The sequence below is a fragment of the Siniperca chuatsi genome, linkage group LG10 (assembly GCF_020085105.1).
Source record: "Siniperca chuatsi isolate FFG_IHB_CAS linkage group LG10, ASM2008510v1, whole genome shotgun sequence".
NCBI classification, from domain to species: Eukaryota; Metazoa; Chordata; class Actinopteri; order Centrarchiformes; family Sinipercidae; genus Siniperca; species Siniperca chuatsi.
This window is the reverse complement of record NC_058051.1, coordinates 8,502,103-8,525,381: the sequence shown is the minus strand read 5'-3', so window position 1 is coordinate 8,525,381 and position 23,279 is coordinate 8,502,103. Positions and strand designations below refer to the sequence as shown.

Here is a 23,279-nt window from a genome sequence, read left to right as displayed (position 1 = left end):
ATATAAAACAGAATGACCACATAGGTCATTAAAACACAATAAGCACACTAAAAAACAATTCTGTCAGGGACCCCGGTGGATGTCTGCCTTAGAAAACATTTATTGTTTGCTCCTTCTGGTCCTTCCCCCATCCCTGTCTCTGGCATTGCGGAGCCACATTTTTATTGAAGCTTCTCCTTCTGATTCCATGGCCTGTCTGCTTTTAGTCATCTAAAGTGAGAAAGAAAACAACAATTGAAATGTAAAAAAAGAAAACAAAGGTTGTCCAAGTATAGTAACCATAACCACAATATTCCTAGTATGTTGTTGTTACTGCAGCTGCTGTCAGTCTTATAAGCTTGCCAAGCTCCTATTGTTATAGCATTTAGTTTTTTTTACTCCTTTACTCCTAAGTTGGCACTTAAGAGCATTCTTAAGTGTAATTCTTGCTGCTCATTCTGCTTTTCAGTCTCTGCTGTTCCACATAAGACACACAAATAGACCATGATTGTTATAACTATACACTGTCATATTTTTTGATGAAAGCAAAAGTACAAATTCAAGAGATGTCAGGTGATTAAATTCAGAGTCAGATGATGCTTAATTTTTTTGGTCTTGCTGGAGTAAAATATATTTTATTTAAAAAATGTATCAGCTACAGGGTGAAAAGAACACATTCAAATAGTGGGCCTCAATGAGGAGCAAGTTTTGTTTGAAAATCACAAACTACTACTTAATAATTTATTAATATGACCCTGTTAAAACGTTTTTAACATGTTTTCACCTCACCTGAATGCGTTCCATTAACACACTCTTGCTATGCTGATCACTTCTCTTTGGAGTTTGGTCTGCACCCATCCAACTATGACACACGTGTAGACTCAAGGGGCAGGACAGCATCTTTGAAAGTCTTTGTTTATCTGTAAGATAGGAATTTGTTGGTTACTCTGACATACAGGTGGTGTACAAAATATGAGGCGACGTCCAATAAGATAAAACAGAGTTAAAGTTAAAGACAAATATTTTAACCACAAAAAACAATGACCCTATAAATTAAGTTTGGAAAATAACCTTTCACTAGATTACCACACACACACACGTTGCATGAAAGATGGAGGACAGACGAGGGATGGTGGGGAAAGGCTGTCCAAAGGCAGTTCAAACTGGTTCTGTCAGTGCAGGGCAGTCATCATAGTCACGTTTAATGGTTTCTTGGAGTTTAGTGAACTCAACTTATTACAAAGTTTTATAATTTCAGGAAATGATGAGTTGTTGAGATCTTGGCACTTTTTAATTAGGTGTGACTTGAATAAACATAAATAAAAGGATAACTCATGTATTTGAGTAAAGTACTATAGTAAGTACTAAGTACTATAAATACATGTAATGGAGATTTATGTCAGCCTTCTAATGAAAAAGAGCATGTGTCTAAATTCAGGGACTGCATTCTCTGAAGGATGTAGCCTACAAAAGCCGGTCTCCAGAGGACTTGAAGGCCAGGCTGAACGTTAGCTTCCTCTCCCAATGAGATGGTCAATCCTTCAGATACCTAAACTAATGCCCACTTATATTGCCTCTAGTTGCCCATATTGTGCATTGCATTCAACCTCCACTGTTACATAATTTGATTATTTATGCACATTTCACATAAAATTTTTGCTCGCATCACCTTCATATATTTCATATACTTAATTTTTTTGTCTATAGCACAGTCCATATTTCATTTGTAGTCAATATTTCATTTCAAGTTTTACATCCCATTTAAAAATTATTACTATTCCATTCTGTAAATAGATTTTAAAATGTCAATTTAATTTTAATATTATTTTGTTTATTATTATAATTATTACTTTACTTTTGTCTATTTTTATTCTTCTTTGTTGTGTTTTTTGGGAACATATGCCAAGACACATTATTTGTATGCTTGCATTGGCTAATAAAACAGATTCTGATTGAATGGGCTATATGTCATGCTGACATAAAATCCCAAAACCAAGAAGCATAAAGATACAAAAAAATTGCCAGGGTTGTGTCAATAGGAGCCTATGCATGCCTCTGTATTTGATGACCAGTGAATGAGAATGAGATGGTCTTTTCAGCCATAACCCAAGCACTTCAGGCTCCAAGCCTGTAGTACTGATGCCCTTGATTGTCAGAAATATTGTACAACAATTTCTGAAGGTGACTCATTTTGGTAACAAGTTCCACTAAAAAAGAAAAAACTAACAAACAACAAGCTTAATTCTATATATTGTAAATAAATTGTATATATAAGAGTAAGATTTGTCAGTATGAAGACTCTTCATGGCTCCTGCATAGAGATACTGACCTTTGAACCTTGACCTTGATGCATGTTTGAAGGCATATGATCCAGCAACAAAAAGAGGGGGCCAACTGTTACAGAGAGCTCTTGACTTCAGCTATCAGGTGATATAAGCATAGTCATGTAAGATAAATTTCATTGATCCCACACCAGGACAATTCGCTTGTTACAGCAGCTCAAGATTAAACACGTACAGGTAAAAGGTTGATAGATTAAAAAATACAGATAGAAACATAGAACTACTTGCACAGACATTGTAATGTGACATAGTGTGTAGCTATATATATATATATATATATATATATATATATATATATATATACTGATTACACAAATGTGTTTACATCCCGTTAAACTCCCCAGTGTACTCTCAATTCAGTATTTACAACTTCCAAAAACACTATTTCCTAAAAACTACAATTTCCATGCAGCTTGATACAAATCAGCATCACAGTTGTAGTTCTTCCAGTTTTCAAAGTAGTGTTGTAAATAGGGTTGCAAAAAGATCTAATACATATATCAAATATCCACTACAGCCGAACTAGTAATTATACTTAATCTAGATTATATATGTTAATAAAATAAAAATGTTGGTTTATTTAAGATATTTTAGCCAAAACAGGAGTCGAACACCCCGTGGTTTACGTGATGTCACCAACCAAAACAGCCAATGAGAAGAGAAATTGTTTTCCCCCCTGGATCAGGTATCATTTCATGCCAAAAACACCTATGTAAAAAACTATGTGGCACACTATGTCGGGCTGATTATGACAGTAAATTCATTTTACAATAAGTACTTTATTAAGTAATTTAAATATTTTCCACCTGACTTCAGGTTTAGCGGTGAGCTGGATTCCTCCTACAACGATGGCTAAAGATCATGGGTAATGTTTTAGTATTGAGAAATGTTGAGGATATCATTGAAAGAAAACCTTAACCAAGGAATTAACAGTGAGGAAAATACTTCCAGACGACGGGTTATCCAATGGAACTTAGCGCCACGGTCAGGTTAATATTGGAGTGAATGGACACCCGAAGCAGTTCCTCTGAGCGTCTAATATTGCCATGGATGGTTTTACATTGGAGTTAATTGAAAGCCTGGTGCGTCTCATACAGATGCTAAAGGGTATCTTGCGCATCTGTATGAGACGCCAAGGGGCGTAACAAAACGTCGGTATTTGACGACCTGGGAATGAGAACGGGTTGATATTTCTCAATCTTATGTATATTTTTTTATTTCATTTTGGGTTCCATGTTCTTGATAACTAGCTTGTCCAAAATGGATAAGAAAAATATACTGCTTAGAAAGTATTTACCCATATCTCCCTTCCAGTGCTTCTTGGTGAGAGTGGCAGCTTTGTTAAGGGTATCGTCTATAATTGTTACAACCTTAAGAAATGCACCCAAGAAGCACACATTTTCTCCATTTCACTTTTGGCATGTTGCAAGCATTACTAGAGGAAATAAATCAATTTGATTCATTAGGTCCATCTGGGGCTTACATAATATGCATATGTGTAGGTGTTTGTGAGTTTGAATAGAGCAGCCGAAACCAATTAGTTTGTAGGGCAGAGAAAAGAACCTCTGTGGACTTCATGAGACTCTGTTAGTGAGTAATCACTATGAGCCGTGCATTTCACATTTCACAAATATAACATCAAATTAGACTTAAATATACATCTTACTAATTTATTTAACAAGCTGACTATTGATATGAGCAAAGATGTAATCTGTGTGGGAAAACAGAGATGTGTTGATTGAATGCAGTGAACAGCAGTTACCCTGCTTCTCTTTAAGCACTTTGTAACCAACAACCTTACAGGACCTCTGTAAGGTTGTTGGTTACAAATCACATGAGTTATTTACTGCATGTATCAGCAGTGGTAGGAATCATACTAGTATAGGCCTTTTTCACAGCAGACATTCTGACTTAGTAGGAAAAGCACAGGTGTTACTAATAACATTAAAGATGGCTCTGTTCTATTCAAGCGTCCCAGTAAGCCATGACAGTGTGACAGTAAAGGCACCAGTATACTTTGTCAGAACTGCTTGACAGAAAGTCGAATAACTTCGGAAACCCCTCCCCCCACATCTTTCCAACGTCAGATTAGGAGGGGCTTTGTTGGAAAATTTCTCTAACTGATAATGAAACTTTCACACCCACTTCACACCTTGATTGGCCAGGTGTAAGGAGGTAAGAATGTAAGATGGGTTTTAACTTCTCTCTCAAGCTCTCCTTTTTCATTTGTTACACAATTCATAGTGCATTCATAGTGTTACATGGCCGGGTGCAACACTATAAATGCCTTCCAGGACAGCTGGGTCAGATGCTTTTTGCATAACCTGACCCTGAGACAGCATGCACAATACCAGGATCCCGAAACCGAAGCTGCTTCTCCTACTGTGAAATGTCAAAATGTCTTCTTTGAATATAGCCTCTTCAGAGAAGTAGTAGTACATACAGTCTCTGTAGCTTTAGCAATATTGTATCGTATAGAAGTTGTAGTAGTAGCAGTAAAATTAGTAGGGCTAGTAGCACTAGCAACAGTAGTTCTGTTAACAGTAGTTGTAGCAGCAGTAGCAGTAATAGTAGCAATTGTTGTAGCAATATTAGAGGTAGCAGTAGTAGTTTTGGTAGTCTTAGCATCAGTAGCAGTTGTTGTAGCAGCAGCAGTAGTAGTAGTATCAGTAGACCTCCTCAGTATGACATTGTGTATCCTTTTACACAGCATAATAGCCACTGACTCTCTACTGTATACAAGTACACACTGAAACACTCCTGATGTTTACAAGCAGGCTGAAAGTGCATCATTTATCCAAACACACTGAAAGGTATTTTAACCTACGCAGGCAAATCAAATTAGGTTGGAGCCAGTAAAGTTACTTCAGCCTAGCTGAGGTGTTTATATGAGGTTTGCTCAGCTGGAGTGAAAGCAAAACTTCTATTACTGATGTTATTAGGCAGCATGTAAATACACTCACTTACCTACTCAATGGCTCCCTCATTCACTCAGTCACTCAGCCACCTATTTATTCATGGCAATCGGTAACAGGGAAAAAGCTCAGTGTGCTTTCTAGGCAGCAGAGAGGACTCATGAACTAGAATACTGATGTTTGTCCCCTTATTTTTTTCTCCAAGAATATTATCCTGTTACAATTATCTTAGCAGCTTAAATACCATGATGAATATGAGTCCATATATATTAACATACAAATTTTAAGTCTCAAAAACAGTACATTTCTATGGTACTATTTTCTGAAAATTATTAATAGTAACACTTTAGATTACTGCCCACAATGTACAGCATAATTCTTCTCAATTTACAGTGTAATTATTTGGTCTACAGTGTACCAGTACAGTACATACCGATACGTACACGTAGATTCAAGGGAACAAGATGTGAAGTTAGAGAATAAGGGGGTAATAATGTGGGAACTTAAAGAGAACTTATACTGTAAGTATTTGTAACTACTGGGTACCTATATATTCTAATTGTCTGGTTGTTGCAACAATAGTGTGCGATATGCAGTATTTCCCCTTAAATTTTACAACTATTTTTCTCACTACTATTTGTCTGTAGATGATGTTGTGTTGATTGATGTATTGTATATTTGTATTCTCTATGAAGGTTCTGCACATGAGGAGTTAAAGTATGTATATACTGTATATTTGTTGCAAAAACAGAATATTGGATATATCTTTTGTTTGACATATTTTCCTACTATTAATTTTCTCACTAGGATTTGGTTTTCGATGACGTTGTTTTGATGATCTGTATCAGCTGATGATTTGGATCAATCACTGGCAGGTTCCAGGCTGTCTAATAGGGGTCACACCCACAAATGTCTCAGAAACACTGAGGAAAGCCTATGGCTGAAACGCATCTGTTTCCTTCTGCTGCTGTGCATCATTAAAAAGTATTACATACTATTTGCAAGTGCTCATGATTTCATTTGCCATTTTGGGGTTGGCACCCATCATACTTTAGACACTGGAGTTGAGCATGCCAGTTCTTCTTTTGGACCTATTCTAATATGAGCCTGACCATCCTTGAGAGCTGCGCACAGCTTACAAATGAGCATCCACCATTGACATTTGCTGGTGAAGTGAGTGGAAGCTGAGCTTTCATGGAGCTGTTGTGAAGGGAGCTATAGAGATGTTTTGTATAGAGAGTGATGTTTGCCTGTGGTTTTGGCATTAGGTCTGCTCAGTTTTGGATACGAGTTGAAATTGTTTAGAGATGTGCTGAGTTTGAAAGTTAAGAAATAATAACTTTTTGTATCATGTTTTAATTTTGATATTGTACAATGGCCCTCAATAAAGTTTTTCAACTACTGTAGTGTTCATATCCTTTACTGTTCATGACAGTTACGCTGTGACAGGACATAAAATCTATCATCTTCTACAGCCTTGGCTGTTAGATGAATATTCCTGGTTTTCACTTCAGCTGTATTTACTGTAGAAGCCTCATCATAAAAAAGATTTTCTATTTACTGTACTCCATAACAACAAAGAACAGCAATTTGTGTAACAACAGTGTCAATCCACATAAACCTGTACCACCTCAGGTTTCTGAAGTCCCTTGTAAGTGCAATGTTGCACCCCATAGGTAGGTCTATTTTACAATGTATAGGCTATAAGCCCACAGTGTGTTCCTGACAATAGTATTTTCCCTGGACCTTTATTTGTTCCAAAGTAAAAACACAAATGTAGTTATTTAGGAATTATGTAGTTTCCCTGTCCTATTTGTGTTATCTCCTGTACCCCTCCATTGTAGGTATGAAGTATATGGTAATTTTGAAATAAACCACAGTAGATTTATTAAATGCTACAGAATTCATTAGCCCATCTTACCCCAAACTTTTAGCTTTGTTGCTCAGTAATGATCATACTGTACCCAGTAAAATATGTACCCAGTTAAAAAATACCTACAATATAATTTCTGTTGTTGTTGATGTTTCCAGATTGTTATCTCCTTATTTCACATCTTCTTTCCTTGTTCCTGCATGCATGCATCGGTTCGTAGGCCTGTACTGTACTGGTACACTCTTCATACAAAAAATTACACTGTAAATTGGGAAGAATTAGATGTTATGTTATGTATTCCTATAGACCAATATTACACGATTGAATGATACTATCAGTTAACCCTGTTGAGAACTATACACAAACATTATACTACAGGGAATTACAATGAGTCACATAAAACACATATAACACACTCAGGGGAAACTCTAATGGGAATATTATACAAGTAGCAAGATGTAGGCCTAAATAAAGAGTAACAATACAATGTAAAAACTGCATGACCTATATCTAAGTCCTCTATGGTTATTATAGGGGTATGGAAGTGATTTCATGATCTGGTCTCACTCGCACACATAGTCATTCCTTCCCTCACTCACACACACTCCCTTTCTCCATTGACGCCAGACCCTGAGGCCGGCCTCCCCTCTAACGAGAGCCAATTGCGGCGCGCCGAGCAGGCGAGCCTTCATGAGCCTACCCCTTAATTTGACTGGTATAACATACCCAGCTCCGATCATGTGACGATTAAGCGAACTACCAGCCCTTTGGAGAGAGAGTGATAGTGTGAGTGAGTGCGTGTGTGTGTGTGAGAGAGAGAGAGAGAGAGTGGAGGCGTACAGCTATGCAAAAACCGTGTGGTAGAGATATATTGCCATCGCGCACTATTACACACTGACAGCTACTTTCAAAAGAAGAGCGCTCAGCGCAGAGGAGCTCACCTGTACAGGTAAGTGCATAAGAAGTAGGGACGCTGGTGTGATTTAACCGTAGACAGAAATATTATGGTCAATTTGTGCCTGTGTCTGTGTTTTCTGTCTCTCATTGTGTAGTAGCCTACAGCGTATGCCTCTCCATTCACTCTGCTGAGTGAATGAAGAGGCATTTGGTATATATATTACATATGCGAGCTTATAGCGACACTGTAGCCTATGCTTTATGCATTAGCCTTTGCTGCCGCCCTCACAATACAAAATCATTATAAATTCCTTACTGGGAAGTTAAGTTAATAAAATCAAACCAGGAGAGCATCTTGCTGTTAAAGCCTTTTTGATGTTTCATGGCGGCAGGGTTACCATAGGGCAAATTATTTGGACAGTCCAAGGTGTTCCCAAACTCTCTTCCCAAACTTTTTTCCATGAGGTATCGCCTCGGCACAGCAGCAGTAGACCCCAGCCCATCGATGTCATATGATGTTATATCACATAAGCATCCATATCTGAGTCGAATGTTTGCTTTAGAACACTAATTACATAACTAACTAAAGGTGGGAAACAACAGCAGTGTGACATCCTAAGAATAATCGTCTTTAACGTCCTGTGATTGTGATAGCCTAACTGAAAGTCAACTAAGCAATCAAATTAATCTAGTAATTTTCCGGGGACCCCCTGAAATCTCTCTGAGGGCCACTGTAGCTCCCTGGATTTCCCTTTGGAAACGTTGTTTTTTAGCTTTACAATTATTTTGTTTTTACTCTCATTTTTTTGTTTATGCAATACACATGAAGCCTTTTAAGGTTTTAAAGGGGATTTTTATCATAGTGTTAAAACATCAAAAGCTACGCATTTAAAGCCATTTGATAATGTCTAGCATTTTTAATCCATGTAAATATAGATACAGTGCATTTTTTGCATATACACTAAATCCTTCACTCATCATCCCATTTAAATCTGCTGATCTTAGACTGAACACTGTGATAAATTATCCTGTTAACCCCTCCCATTACCTTTCTGTTCGCAATTTGGTAGTCTGCAGAACGTTTTTAGGTGAACTTTGTAGTTTTATTCTAATTTGTGAAAGTATCAATCAATCAATCATTTATTAATGACCACACAACCAAGGTCAGTGGAATTTGCCTATCACTATGTATGTCATTATGTATGTCTCTAAAAGTTATGTAGCATTGCAGTTGTTTGGTCAGTCAGGCTAAGCTGTCATAAGGACCACTAGAGGGAAATAAATAGAAACACATCATTGAATGACAGCAGAACATGTGGCTTTAATGTTAGACGTGGTGAGAAATGGGAACCCCTGATTCCACATGGTCAGCTTGAAGTCTGAACCAGCAGCTGCAGCTTCTACACACATACACACAGAGAGACAGACACACAGTCTTCAAATTCCACTTCCTTCACATGTGGTTGACTTTCCTTTTGAAGTGTCTTCAGCTGCAGACGTCTTGAACAAGCAGCAGGTAGTGCATATAGACCAAATCATAATAATAATTTTAAGTCTGTCTGCTGGTTAACTTATTTTTACACAGTACAAACTTGAGGAACTGTCTTTTAAAACATTAACCTCAAGTCAGACTGACCACAAAGAGTTACTGTGTTGTCATGCTGGGTTTTTTTTTTTTGGAAAAGGTGATTATCACCCCAATACACAAACTTGATAATTATAAACTTAGATTTAATGCAAATCAGGCAGAGTCAGAGTAGGTGCCACTAGAGCCTCAATATTTCTTTTTATACAAAATAACAATGTTGTTTTGGCTGGTATACAGTCCAATTCAAAGTTCAATTTAAGAAAATTCTTGCATTGTCATAACTGATGAACACACTCATTTGCCTTTTGCAGGAAGAAGAAATTAATTTTTATTAACATTCAGCCGATCTCCAGCCGAACAGCTTGATCTTCAGAGCAGAGCAGAGTTAAGCTGCCATTCATCTGCACAGGAATGGTGGATCACTTGCCGCCTGGTGAGGAGACCTTCCTGTATTATACCGGCTCTCCGGGGTCTGACTACAACTGCCTCTGTCACTATGCCAATGGTGGCGTGTCATCGGGTATCATGGTAACTGATGCATGTATCTGCGATCACCACCACCACCCCTACCATGGGCTGACACTCTCCTCCTCCCCTCGCCTCTCTGAGGATTACCTCAGCAGCTCCTCCAGCCCTTGTTCCTCCCTCTGCTCCAGCCCTGAGTCCTCGTCGCCAACGTTGCAGAACATTCTCGGCTCCAGCTATGAAAGCAGGAGCAGCAGGAGCGGTGGGAGCTATAGCTCCTCAGGAGGAGAGAGTCAAGACAGCCTGCTAGACCTCCTCCTCTCACAGGCCTCGCTTGCCACCTCATTAAGCTCTAATGCCAGCAGCAGCTCTCATTTTTCTCCTCTATCTTCCTCTCTGTTCTCCCCACCCTCTTCTTCCTCCTCATCTGCCCCTCTTTTACCCATGGGAATCGCCTGGGAGTCCAAGAAGGAGCAGTGGCTGAGTGTACTCCAGCAGCAGGCCAAAGAGGACTGTTATGAGTTCCCTGTCTTCCTGGATGAGCTGCAGGATCCTGCAGTGCTCCTCTTTCAGCCCACCCTGGAGGAGATTGAGGAGTTCCTGGAGGAGAACATGGTGGTGGCAATGGAAAAAGAAGAGGAGGGGAGTGATGAGGCGATGTCACCAACGTCAGAGGATGCTGAAGCGGAAAGTTCAAGGACATTAGTAGGAGAACTCATATCAGTGTCACAGAACTCAGATCAAACTGTACCTGTGGCTCATTCTCCACTCTCCTCCTACACAGAGACCAAACATGCACCATGTGCATCTGACATAGACAGCTCACAATCAGCAGTGGATGTTAATTGTAGTTCTACTAGAATTGGTGTTGATGGGATCAAACAGGAGGACTGTGGTTCACCGCCAGCCTCATCAGAAGGTACTAGTGCTGCTTCCAGTGTGCCTGTCATCCTACAAATCCAGCCCATACATATCAAACAAGAACCCAACCCTAGAGCCATATCAGATGCTGTCACGCAACAAACCCAACCCCATAAAACCGAATCCCAGCCAACCCAGGCCCCGTCGGATATCAAAATCGCCCAACTTCTGGTCAACATCCAGGGGCAGACTTTTGCCTTGGTGCCTCAGCTGCTTTCCCCAGCAAACATTACTAGCTCAAGCAAAACCGGAAGCACTGCTTCATCCAAATTTGTCCGGATCGCGCCAGTGCCCATTGCCGCAAAACCCATTCTGCTTGGAGAAGGCGTGTTAGGTGGAGGTTCAACTACAGGGGTCCTTGCTGGAGGTCAGAGGTACCAGAAGAGTGCAGTAGCAGACCTTATTAAAATGCACAAGTGCTCTTTTCCCGGCTGCAATAAGATGTACACCAAGAGCAGCCACCTTAAAGCCCATCTGAGGAGGCACACGGGGGAGAAGCCCTTTGCCTGCACATGGCCTGGCTGTGGATGGAGGTGAGCAGAACCAAGTGTCTCTTTATAAGATCAAATGATTAAAATAATTAATGAGCCGAAAGAGAGAGCGGTCATTGACAGGAGAGATGAAAATAAACTAGCTATATTAGAACATTCTTGCTACCTCCAAACTTACACACACTGCAACCTATAACTGATCAATGGTCTGATGAGTAAATGTAGATGAATGAATAGATTGATGGTGCGGCTAAATGTATATGTAATGCACTTGCAGTGTGAAGTGTTGTAAATGTTTATCTACACTACAGAGATTACAGTAACCGGGGTAATCAACTTCCGCTGTCGACTCATATGTAGACACTTGAAAATAGCTGTTGATGATTGACTTTTCCCGAAGTGTGTAGACTTTGAAGTGATGTACAGAGTGCTACACATTAGTTTGTCATGTAAAGAACAGTGGTGAAGGTGCTCTTTATTGTGGAGTTATTAATAAGAAGAGACTGTGACACTCTTTAGAAAAGTACAGATCTTAATCCATCAAGTGCAAAAGGATGGGATGTTTATTTGTTTAATTACTTTCTAAGTGCTGAAACATGTTGGAAGGTTTTCATCCTTTTCACAAAAATAGCAAATGGTTTGAAGTCCTTTACATTATTCCAAAGAGTATTTAAAAGAACCAAGATATTGTTTTACAGGAGAGAGAAAGGGGACATACATATGTGTTAAATATACAATGAGAGGATCAGGAGGCTCAGTTTAGATAGTTTATGGATGGGAGGGGAAGGGTAAAAAGATAATTTTCAGGCAAACAACATTCAAGTTTTCAAGAAGGTTACAATTTGTTCTATTCTACATGCTGGCTGTGTGTCCCCACTATCTGTGTGTTTTTGTACCATGGTAAAGTCGGAGATTAGATAGAATGCCTTTTGAAGTTGTCTGCATGCAGACTTTGCCCCCTGCTAGTTATTCCACATGTTTGCTCACTGTCTGCAACCACTTCACACACACACACACACACACACACACACATTAATGCAGTAGATAAACTGGATTATTGCAGAATCAATTTCACTTCCCATGGCCCCCAGAATGAATTATCAATCCATGATACAATTTTGGTGTAATTAGATTTTCTGTCCTTTAATCATTGCTTTCATCTAAGCAAGACAATCCTAATTTCAACCCTTCTATCCAAAGTAAAAATGTTAACTTTTGACCTGTTGATCAATGGATTCCACCTCTATACGTACACCTGAAGGGTGCATATTGGGTCACACATGTGTATATGTGAGTGTGTTTGTGTGCGTGTGTATGTGTCTGCTTGTGTGTATTTCCACTCATGGACAGGGTTAAGTTAGGGCAAGTGTTATGGTTAAGTTTAAATCATGGTAAGGACTTGAGTTTAAGGCTGAGTTTAGAATTTGTATTAAGTTTGGGAAGGGAAAGTAATGCAGAAGTGCCTGTATGTATAAGAAAGACTGAATTACATACGTTTGGCCCAGCTAGTTGTGGTGCATGCTTCATCAGTCTAGCTGCAACACCACACTCGGTGAGGAGGATGTACTGCACCTGCAGCCATTTAAAATCCATCAGATCTGACACTTTTTTTAATAATATGCATTATGTCTTATTAGCATATTATATATCAAGTTATTCTGGACAAGTTGTAGAATACACTTTTTCCTGTGGAAGCCTGTGTAATGGCACCAAGCTAATGATGATAATGATGATGGTGTGTTTAAAGTTCAACATTTTGGGAAATACGTTTCTTTGCTTTCTTGCAGAAAGTCAGATGAGAAGATTGATACCACTCTCATGTCTTGCCTTCACAGTGAGGTTGCCAGGCAAACAGCAGAGACTCCAGGAAGTCACTGCACCCCGCAGCTCGTCACCAAGGAATAGTTACACCATGTAACTTCATGTAAAACCACAACTTGTTGAACGTCAAACATCGTTTTTTTGCATTTCTGCTTGTGTATAGATTAAACAAACAAGATATGACATGTTAATTAGTCAAATTTAGAAGTCCTCATAGGTGGATTTTTATAACCAGCCAGGCTAACTGTTTCCCCCTGTTTACCGTCTTTATGCTAAGCTAAACTAATTGACTCCTGGTCCATAGTTAATGCACACACATGAGAGTAGTATCGGTCTTCTCATGTAACTTTGGGCAAGAAAGCGAAAAAGGGTATTTCCAAAAAATGTAGAACTATTCCAATAATTTGGCCAAATTGCATGTAAGAAATATTTTACTACATTTTATAACTTACATACTACTTGACATGACTTTTATTGGAAAGCTAGATACTGGCGGCTAATGAGCTTCCACAGGCAGTATGCGGTAAACAGGCTAGAAAAGCAATGGAAACCAGAAGTGCAGTAGTGCCCTTGCCTTACAAAAGTCGGAACACTAACTTTTAAATTAGGCCTTGTAGATCTAATATGAGTGAAGATTCAGCATCTGGATTGGTTATTTCTCATCTCAAATTTGTTCAGAAACAGATTTTGGTGGACTGCTCATAGAAGAGGATTGAAATTGGATCCTTCTCTCCCCACCGGGCATGATCCTGGTAAAATGAAGGCTCGCTTGCTAATTCTGGAAATCAGAAACAAACATATATGATCCATTGTTGCTTTGATGATCTAATCAAAGCACATGTTTTCTTGCAGTGGCCTTTCTAAAACGAGCAGTGGTGAATTTACTATATTTTGTTATGATCAAGGAGTTGGTAAGCCATAAGCAGACAGCATTAGCTAGATACAATGGAGCGTGAGTTGTTTGTGTACCTCCCCCCTTATAATACTGTGAAGTGATTCGCTGAATTAAAAAGTGATTGACAAATGGATCAGGCAGCGTATTGGTGAAATTAGTTTTTTGACTGACAATGGATTGTAAACCACTGATTGGCCAAATTAAAAAGTGATTACCACGCTCTCTCAAAGTCTCCGGTCTGCAGAGATACAAACTTGCACCGTTTTGGCAGCAAGGCATGTATAGTCGATCTATAAACTCTGATGTCAATCAACCAATAGGTGAAAAGTTAAGCCCATGACACACAGCCCTCCTCATTTGCATAATGAAGCAGAAATGCATACAGATATGTAAAAAGGAAAAAACAGAAATAAAGTTTGTGGGAAAATGCAAAGGGAAAATAATACATACATAAATGCATAAATAAATACATAAAAAATTAATAAAGAAATAAATGAATATAGAAAGAAATACATGAATAGGTAAATGAATGAATAAATTAATAAATAAAATGGAAAATGAAATAGGAAAGTAAATAAATATGGGAATTAATACAAATGTAAATAAATACAGAAGCAAATTAAAAACAGAAATATCAATTTGTGTCACATTTTATAAATTATCTATTGCTTGAATTAATTTTAATATTATTTTTGGTGCATTTAATGGCATATTAATTTATTTGAGTAATTTATTTATTTCTGTATTTATTTTTGATTTTGGCAGTTCTGGTACTCCATAATTGGTAAACATGCATTTATTTAATTGAACTAAAAACAATTTATCCCCAGTCCTCCCAAAACTACGCTTTTTTAGTCTTTACATGACACCAGCCATATATTGTTCGGCTCATACCCAAACAGTTTGCTGTAATAACACTTGATGTGTGTGTACTCGACATCTGTCATCAGGGTAGTGGCTTGTCAGCTGTGAAAACTGTGTTGTTGGGTGGTGACAACGCGCAGTTTGATTTTGCACTGGATTTTGACCCTTAGAGCTCAATTGACAGACAAAGAGAGAGGACTTACCTTACTATCGGTAAATTATGATATGTTATTGATAGGAAACCACCATCTTCCTATCCTCTGACCTCTGCAGGGAGGTCAGTGAGGTTGTGGTCATCTAAAAAACAACCTCTGTGGAGCTAGAAAGGATTCAATGTCCTGCTAAAGAACAAATTGAGGAATTGAATCCAGCTTCTCTGGTTTAAAAAAAAATCAATTTTGGAAAACCAGTCTAAAGAGGTTTTATGGTTGCTTGTATATAGCTTTGCATGTAGGAGGCAAGCTTCTGTCATTGATTAGTGCTGTCATGCATCAGTGTGATTTCCCTTTGAACTTACACAGAGTTGAAATTGAGCCACTTATAAACACAGTGACAGGAGGCACAAAGGGCTTTGAGCTGACGGGATAAACTAAACAAAAAGAGAGGAAAATAAATATGACAGATAAAACTCTGTACAGTACATGTGCTTGCCAAAAGCTGTTACTGTAATTTTCCAGGTGTGTAACCAACCTGACGGCCTCTCCTTTCTCGGCTGTTTTCTCTATACTCTGTTGGCTGCAGAGCAAAGTTTAGGGACAAGCTAGAACAAAGCCTGCGTATGTGTTTCCCACAGCACCCACACTAATATGTATACTATGTGTTGTGCTGTAGCCACGCCAATCTGCCCTGAGGACCACACTCCTCAAGTGAAAAACACAAATCAAGTGATCAACAGAAATGCCCTCCAACCTTGGAGTTATGAACTCAGTGACCTCGCCCACCATCCCTGTAACGTAAGGAGCTAAGAAACCTTAGTTAGATTAAGAGGGGGAGGAGTAAAGAAATAGAGGAAGAGCTATAGTAAGAAAGGGCATGAGTCTGAGAGAGACAGTGGTGAGGCTATGAGAGAGAACTGGCAGATGATCAATCTTCCCCCTGATTTGAAGAACAATCAGGCTGTTTATTTGCATAAGTCCTAAATGCATATTCTGTAGAAAGATCCTCCCCAGTGCAGTATGTTATAGTTGGGCTCAGGCCCAGTTTGAGCCAGTAGAATAGCTGTACAAGGTTTATATCATGCCCCACCTTGAAGCTGATATAGTACATCTTCAGGGTGCAATCTGTGCATGTGTGTCACACACAGATTACCACAAGGAACAAATGTACAGTCACAAGTACAGAGCATAAAAAGACTGATGTGGTTTCAGATTTGTATCTTCATAATGACATGCCTCTTGGTGTTGTAGATTAAGAAACCCTGCTAATCCCTGTAACATCTGTAAAAACTCTCATATGACAGACAAGTCAACACAAAGTCATTTTTGAGGCTTTTGTCACCTGTAGTTGAAAGCATTTCAATATTTTTATATTATGAATGGATCATCAATGGATGACTATGTGTAATGTAAAAGCGGTCACTTGAAGTGACAAACCCAAAGAAAATGATCACCCGACTGCAACTCTATGGAACGTTAAAACACCTTTCTGCTCATTGTTTTTATTATGTGTCCCACAACTTGACTGTTTTGCTTCACTCTCACCACTCTCATCTACCTTGTTTCCAGCCGTAGCAGGCAGCTGTTTTTAGCCAAAAAGCTTAGATAAAACAACTGTACACTACCTGCTCAGCACGAAACAGACAAAGTTAGCAGCTAGCTGGCAAACAAAGTGGAGCATTTAGCAGCTCAGATTTTTTTCCATGAACTGATGAGAGAACATAACAGACCCACAAATAGAGTGAATATTACATTCGGGTGGCTAGAAACAAAACTCCAAATGAATGCTAATGTTGCTCTGTGTCTGCTAGATCTATAATAGGCAACATTTGCCATATCAACTTTATGTGGTGATAATATGTCATTGTTGTGTTTTCAGCTTACTCCGCTGCCCCCAAGGGTGCAAGTCTCTTTCAGTGCATGTGCAATGTTCCTGATTTGCCCATAGACCAGCTACAAATAGATTAAAATTAGCAATATGCCCCTATAGCTGTACTACATAGTAAACATATATGTAATAGGTTGAGGTAAACTATAACTAATTTTTGCACCTATTCAGTCATTTAGTTTACTTTTAGAGCAGACTGCATTGCTTCTGTCAGGAAAAAATATACAGTTGTAGCACATTTTGATAGGGTTGCATTAGTGCTTGCATATACTGTAGGCATCAATGCATTTGTTTAACTTTAACAATTTATCACTTTATAAAGTGAGAACATGTCAGTGTTTTCAACCTGTTGCGTTGCCCCTAAGGGGCCGAAAACAATCGAATGCAGCTTTTACTTATGGGTTAGGGTTAGTGATACTGGGCCATTAAACTGATGAATAGGCCAGTTGTGTAATCCATGTCTAGAGTGGAAATGGTTTGAAATAACCATGAGTGACGTCTTTGCATCTCTGTGAATTATCGCCTTCATGCCTTCAGTCTGCTGCTGCTGCTACTGGAAGTGCGCAGGAAAATTTATCCACGTTACAGATTTATCTGATTTTAACAGCTTTACTAATATATACAGATACACACAAAGATATAAGTGCACGCACACACACACATACAACAGGAACTACTCCATCATCCACTTAATGCTTCACTGTCATGATATCCAAGCTGGCTGGCTGGAGCAGGCCAGGAATAGACTGGGCTTGGATTTACAGTGGTCATGTGTTGAGCTAAATATGGGATGGCTCTTTATCTTCACAGAGAAAATTGGAAGTAATGAGTGGGGACGTATTATTAAAGAGATGCTTAATGCTCAGAAAAATTTGACACATTTGATAATTCCCTGGTTTCCTTCTGGCAGGTTCTCTCGGTCCGACGAACTGTCACGACACCGCCGCTCCCACTCCGGAGTGAAACCATACCAGTGCATCGTCTGCGAGAAGAAGTTTGCCCGCAGTGATCACCTGTCAAAACACCTCAAAGTCCACCGTTTTCCACGAAGCAGCAGGACAGGACGCTCTGCAAACTGACTCCTCTGACCCCGCTCTGACAGACTGTTGCAAAGCTGAGGGGGGTGGTTCAGGGGGCTGTGTTCGTGTATGTGTGTGTGTATTTGTGTGTGATGAAAGACAGAGGATAGGGGGTTCAGAGTCCAAACACCTTATAAAGGACTCTGTGAAGGACTCTTTCGCTTGTGTGAGTTTATGTTCAATATGTACGCATGACGTACATTCATGGTACTGTGATAATTTATTGGGTGGCAAGGAAAAGACTGTAAAAACTGAACTAAAACAGAAAACTGTTACTTGACACAACACCCTCACAGGTGGAATAAGCTTCTTGTATATTACAACTTTTTTCTTATTTTTACACTTTCAGGTGTGTGTTATTGTTAATGAGTCGAAAGCCTTTATCAATAAAAAGTTGCATAACTAAGGGGTTTGCTATTATTTTAAATCCCCAGTTTTTTTACCTTCTTGAAGCCAAATGTAATATTAGCAAACACCCATCCCTTAATGTTGCCCAACAAGAGCTTACTGGACATTGAGAACTGTCAGGGGCTTGGTTTGATGATTTCTCGATAGACAGCAAAGTAAATGATGCATCAACATTCCTTTAGCTTTGAATAAGTATCTTTGTTGCCTTTGAGTCTCGTTATAGGATAACCTCAAAAACAAGAACAAAGCTCAAGTTCATGTTGAATTACTGCTCACCAACAAATATTATGTCAGTATGTAATTTGTACTGGCACATATGAAATATTTGGTGTTCTGACTTGACTTACTGTTCTGTAACATTTGTGGTTCATCTGGTCAGGAGACTGAATGTGTAATTTTTATGGCCTTTTTGGATCAAAACAAATTGGGGGTGCAGCTACATCCAAAGATAATCCACAAAAAATTTCAAGCCACGGTTGAAGACAAGACAAGACATTCACAGAAGCATGTCTGTTGGTCTGTCTTCAACTCATGGTACATCACATTTGTTTTCTGGTTTTGTGATGTTATGTGATGCCATATCATGTATTACTTTATGTCACTTTATTTACTCCATGTCACTGCTGTCAAAAAATACGTCAAATAAAACAAGATGGTAAATTCACATCGCTAAGAGGCACAAGGCAAGGCTGGTGTCTGTGTGAATAAGTCTAACACATTTATTCACATTGGTCTTGAACATATCAAATCTCTTGTCTCCTCTCCTGCCAAATCAAGTTTCTTTTTTCCCCTCTTCTTTCCACAGATTAATTTCAATACACATACATTTATAGATATCAAATTAAATGAAAAAGATTTACAAAAAAAATGTTGGTGTATTTTTTGTTCTTGTTGCCCATTTGTTGAGACGGGAATTGGGTGCTGTTACAACATCAAATAAAATATTCACCCCAACCTCCAAATTTTATGCTTTAAAGCGAGCCTATGCAACTTTTGCTGAACAGCGGCCGATTTACAGGATAATAGTGAATGGTAAAACTTGCGTGACAGTATTTGTGCTACTGTTACACAAGTAGAGACACAAAAGTTTGCTAACATTAGCCACTATACGCTACTGGTCATACCAGACCAAGTAAGGCTATAGCTGCCAAACACCTGAGTGTAATGAATTTATGAAAGTGTTTTATTGCTTATAAATTAAACTTTTCATTTGTAAAAGGATATACTTTATATTGAGGTACATATATTCACCATTAACTAGTTGTTTTTTAGCATGCATATTAGGATCATGTTGGCTCTTAGTGACTAGCTAACGTCACTAATGGTTATCAAAGACACTGAAGTGATTTTCAAAATACTAAATAAAAAACACTATATACAAAAACAAATGGTAAATACTAACAATATGTACGCAGCTGTTGGGATTTACAATGGTTAAAAGGGGGGCACCCACTTGTGTAGATGCGATCAATTAATTATGGCTATCAGAATTATCAAAGATAATTGTAAATAACTAATGAATAAAGTCCTCGGGGGCACCACTCTTCTTAAAGAAGATAAATGATAGCCAATTAATAGATTAAGTCTCATAAAATACACTAAAATATACAAAATACACAATTTGGAACTAAGATTAATAATTAAATTAATAACTATAACCAAATTACCATTGATAGCTAGTAGGTTGAAGGATTTGGTGCTCAACATAGAAGAGGTTGGCAAACTAATCACTCTTGTGCAATATTAAAGAAACCAGCATAATTATACACAAGCATTTATTTAACATAATAAAGCAAAACACAATATGAAGACTAACTCTAAATACTAAACTACAGAACACAGGGTGTGTCCGTGTGTGCGCGCGCAGATCTGGGTGCGCGCCAAAAGGAATGTATGTATTTTTCTTTGTTCTGCATCCGTATGTCTCGCACGATCATGATCATGAACCCACATGGAGAGAAACAAAGGAACATCTGAAGCGGGAGCTTTAAAGTTTCTCTCCACCATGTGAGTGGTTGTGTTTGAGTCAAATTAGGAGGTGTGTGTGTGTACGATCTATTTAGGATAACGGTGTCCAGTTAGCATGCAAAGACTCTGTTTGTGTGCATAACAAGCATAACAAGCCAACATCAACTTAGCGTGTGGCTCAGAAACCTCAGAAACACATCAGTGACGTCATATGTACAAAATTTAAACAGTCTCTTTTTAGCTATATACACTGTTACTCTATGCTATGCCCAGTTGTTTCGTTACCCGTCCGTGGGAGGGAAAGAGAGGTGGCTTTGGCGCTGCTGTTTGCTGGTGATCAGTCTGTTGTAGACGAGCCAAGCTGGAAGAAGTGTGGTTCCGCTGTGGAAGCGTCTTTTGCTGTACAGTGTCTGCTTGTAGAGATCGGAGGAAGCCGGTCGCTCCATCTGTGGTTGTTAACTTGCTTTGTGCTCCAAACAGGCAGCCGTTTGTGCTAAACTTTGTTGCAGAGATCTAAGAGGCCTTCGGAGCACTTTGGTAGATCAGGAGACTTTGGTTCTGCTGCGTGTTTCTGCTCCAAGCAGATTACACGGCGAAGCCAAGTGGAGAGAGTTGGAGGTGAGTGTCTGCTGGTGAGCAAACCACACTGAGAGGCCGACAGCCACCGGCTGAAGAAAGAGAGAGCGAACAAATGATCACTGACCTTTTTGCTAACCTGGTGACATCTGGGTCACAGGTCAGACTGGCCAATGCTGCGTTCAATAGCTCTCAGGTTTGTGGGACAAAAGAGAATGCAGTCTCCTAATAAAAGTTCAATCACCCAAATGAACGAATTCATTTGACGTTATTGTACTAGGTCCCAAACACCTATGAGACACATTATCTAAAGATATAGTTACTCTAAATGGCATTGCCCTGGCCTCCAGCACCACCATAAGGAACCTCGGAGTTATCTTTGATCAGGCTTTATCCTTTAACTCCCACATGAATCAAACTTCATAGACTTCTTTCACCTATGTAACATTGCAAAAATCAGGCACATCCTGTCTCAAAATGATGCCGAAAAATTAGTGCATGCATTTGTTACTTCTAGGCTGGACTACTGCAATTCCTTATTATCAGGCTGCCCGAATAAGTCCCTTAAGACTCTCCAGTTGATCCAGAATGCTGCGGCACATGTACTGACAACTAGGAAAAAGAGACCATATTTCTCCAATATTAGCTTCTCTGCACTGGCGCCCTGTAAAATCCAGAATAGAATTTAAAATCCTTCTCACCTACAAAGCCCTTAATGCCCTTAATGGTCAGGCACTATCGTATCTTAAAGATCTCATAATACATATTATCCGACTAGAACACTGCGCTCCCAGGATGCAGAGTTACTTGTGGTTCCTAGAGTCTCCAAAAGTAGAATGGGAGCCAGAGCCTTCAGTTATCAAACTCCTCTCCTGTAGAATCAGATCCCAGTTTGGGTTTGGTAGGCAGACACCATCTCTGCATTTAAGAGTAGGCTTAAGACTTTCCTCTTTGATAAAGCTTATAGTTAGGGCTGGCTCAGGTGAGTCCTGAACCATCCCTTAGTTATGCTGCTATAGGCCTAGACTGCCGGGAGACCTCACATGATGCATCTCTTTCCTCTCTCCTTCTCTCCCTCTCCATCTGTATGCAATTTTATCCCATTATTGTATGTTACTAACTCAACATCTTCTCTCTCCCGTAGTTCTAAGGTCTCTTGGGTATTTAAAAAGAACATGATAATTGGTATTCAAATTAATGGCTCCACTAGCCTTACCTTGAATAAATAAATTCTGTACAAGATATATACAACTGAGATTTCTATAATGGACATATTTGGTAAAAACATTCTGAACTTCTAAATTGCCACTCACATCATTCATCAGATCGTCAATGACAAGTAGGTTGACTTTATGTGGTGGTCGAAAAGTGTTGTCACAGAGAGAAGACAGTAGTCCTTCCACAAAATTTATATCCCTTATTTTTAACAAGTCATCATATAAAGGCTGCCAACATGAGTAAATATACAATCTATTTTTTTAGAAATCAGTTTCTCTGCATTTTCAGTCATGATCTTCACAAAAAATATTTTACCACTATAGATGGACCTGTCACAACCATGCTAAATGGGTGCCGGAGCCTGGCGTCAAAAAGCTCAATATCCATAAGGCAGTGTTTTGAAATCATTGTTGTACACCACCTGCAGATGCTTTTGCACTGTGGTGTTTTTCAGCTGAAGCGTCGTTTTATAATAATAATAATAATAAAACTTTATTGATAGAGCACTTATCAAAACAAAGTACAAAGTGCTTCACAACAAGAGAAATAAAATACCACAGTGAATGACACGGTATAGAGAAATAAAATACACAAAAGCAATAAAATAAACAGCTAAATAAACAGCCAGTTCAGGTAAAATCAGGATATGCTTTCAGATAAAAATGTGTTTTGAGACGAGACTTAAACGAAGACACTGACTCAGACAAGTTGTTCCAGAGCCTCGGGGCCCTGATAGCAAAAGCTTTGTCCCCCTTAGTTTTCATCCTGGACTCAGGAACAGACAGGAAACCCCTGCCCCAAGATCTCAAACTACGTGAAGGTTCATAAGGGATTACAAGGTCTAAAATATAATCTGGGGGCAGGCCATGAAGAGCCTTAAAAGTAATGAACAAGATCTTAAAATCAATCCTAAAACCAACAGGAAGCCAATGTAAA

The 23,279-nt window shown here is 39.0% G+C and overlaps 1 protein-coding gene across 5 annotated transcripts; it reads left to right on the top strand.

Annotated features, from left to right (window-relative positions):
* Positions 1-7,849: 7,849 nt before the first annotated feature.
* LOC122882933 (Krueppel-like factor 15) lies at positions 7,850-19,268 on the top strand. 5 transcript variants are annotated; one of them, XM_044210907.1, is made up of 4 exons: positions 7,850-8,058; positions 9,906-11,513; positions 13,307-13,395; positions 18,005-18,141. In XM_044210907.1, exons 2-3 carry the CDS (start codon positions 10,006-10,008, stop codon positions 13,374-13,376), a joined length of 1,578 nt encoding a protein of 525 aa, XP_044066842.1. In that variant the 5' UTR covers positions 7,850-8,058; positions 9,906-10,005; the 3' UTR covers positions 13,377-13,395; positions 18,005-18,141. The 5 variants fall into 5 exon arrangements, with proteins under 5 accessions (XP_044066842.1, XP_044066840.1, XP_044066843.1 ...); XM_044210905.1 differs by having other exon boundaries at positions 13,259-13,395; XM_044210908.1 differs by having other exon boundaries at positions 13,307-13,385; positions 18,005-18,138.
* The last annotated feature ends 4,011 nt before the right edge of the window (positions 19,269-23,279 follow it).

Bases quoted from the DNA above. Each gene is read 5' to 3' on its own strand.
- LOC122882933 (XM_044210904.1), top strand. From the start codon at position 10,006: ATGGTGGATCACTTGCCGCCTGGTGAGGAGACCTTCCTGTATTATACC. The intron at 11,514-18,004 runs GTGAGCAGAACC...TCCTTCTGGCAG, and splicing joins TGGCCTGGCTGTGGATGGAG to GTTCTCTCGGTCCGACGAAC.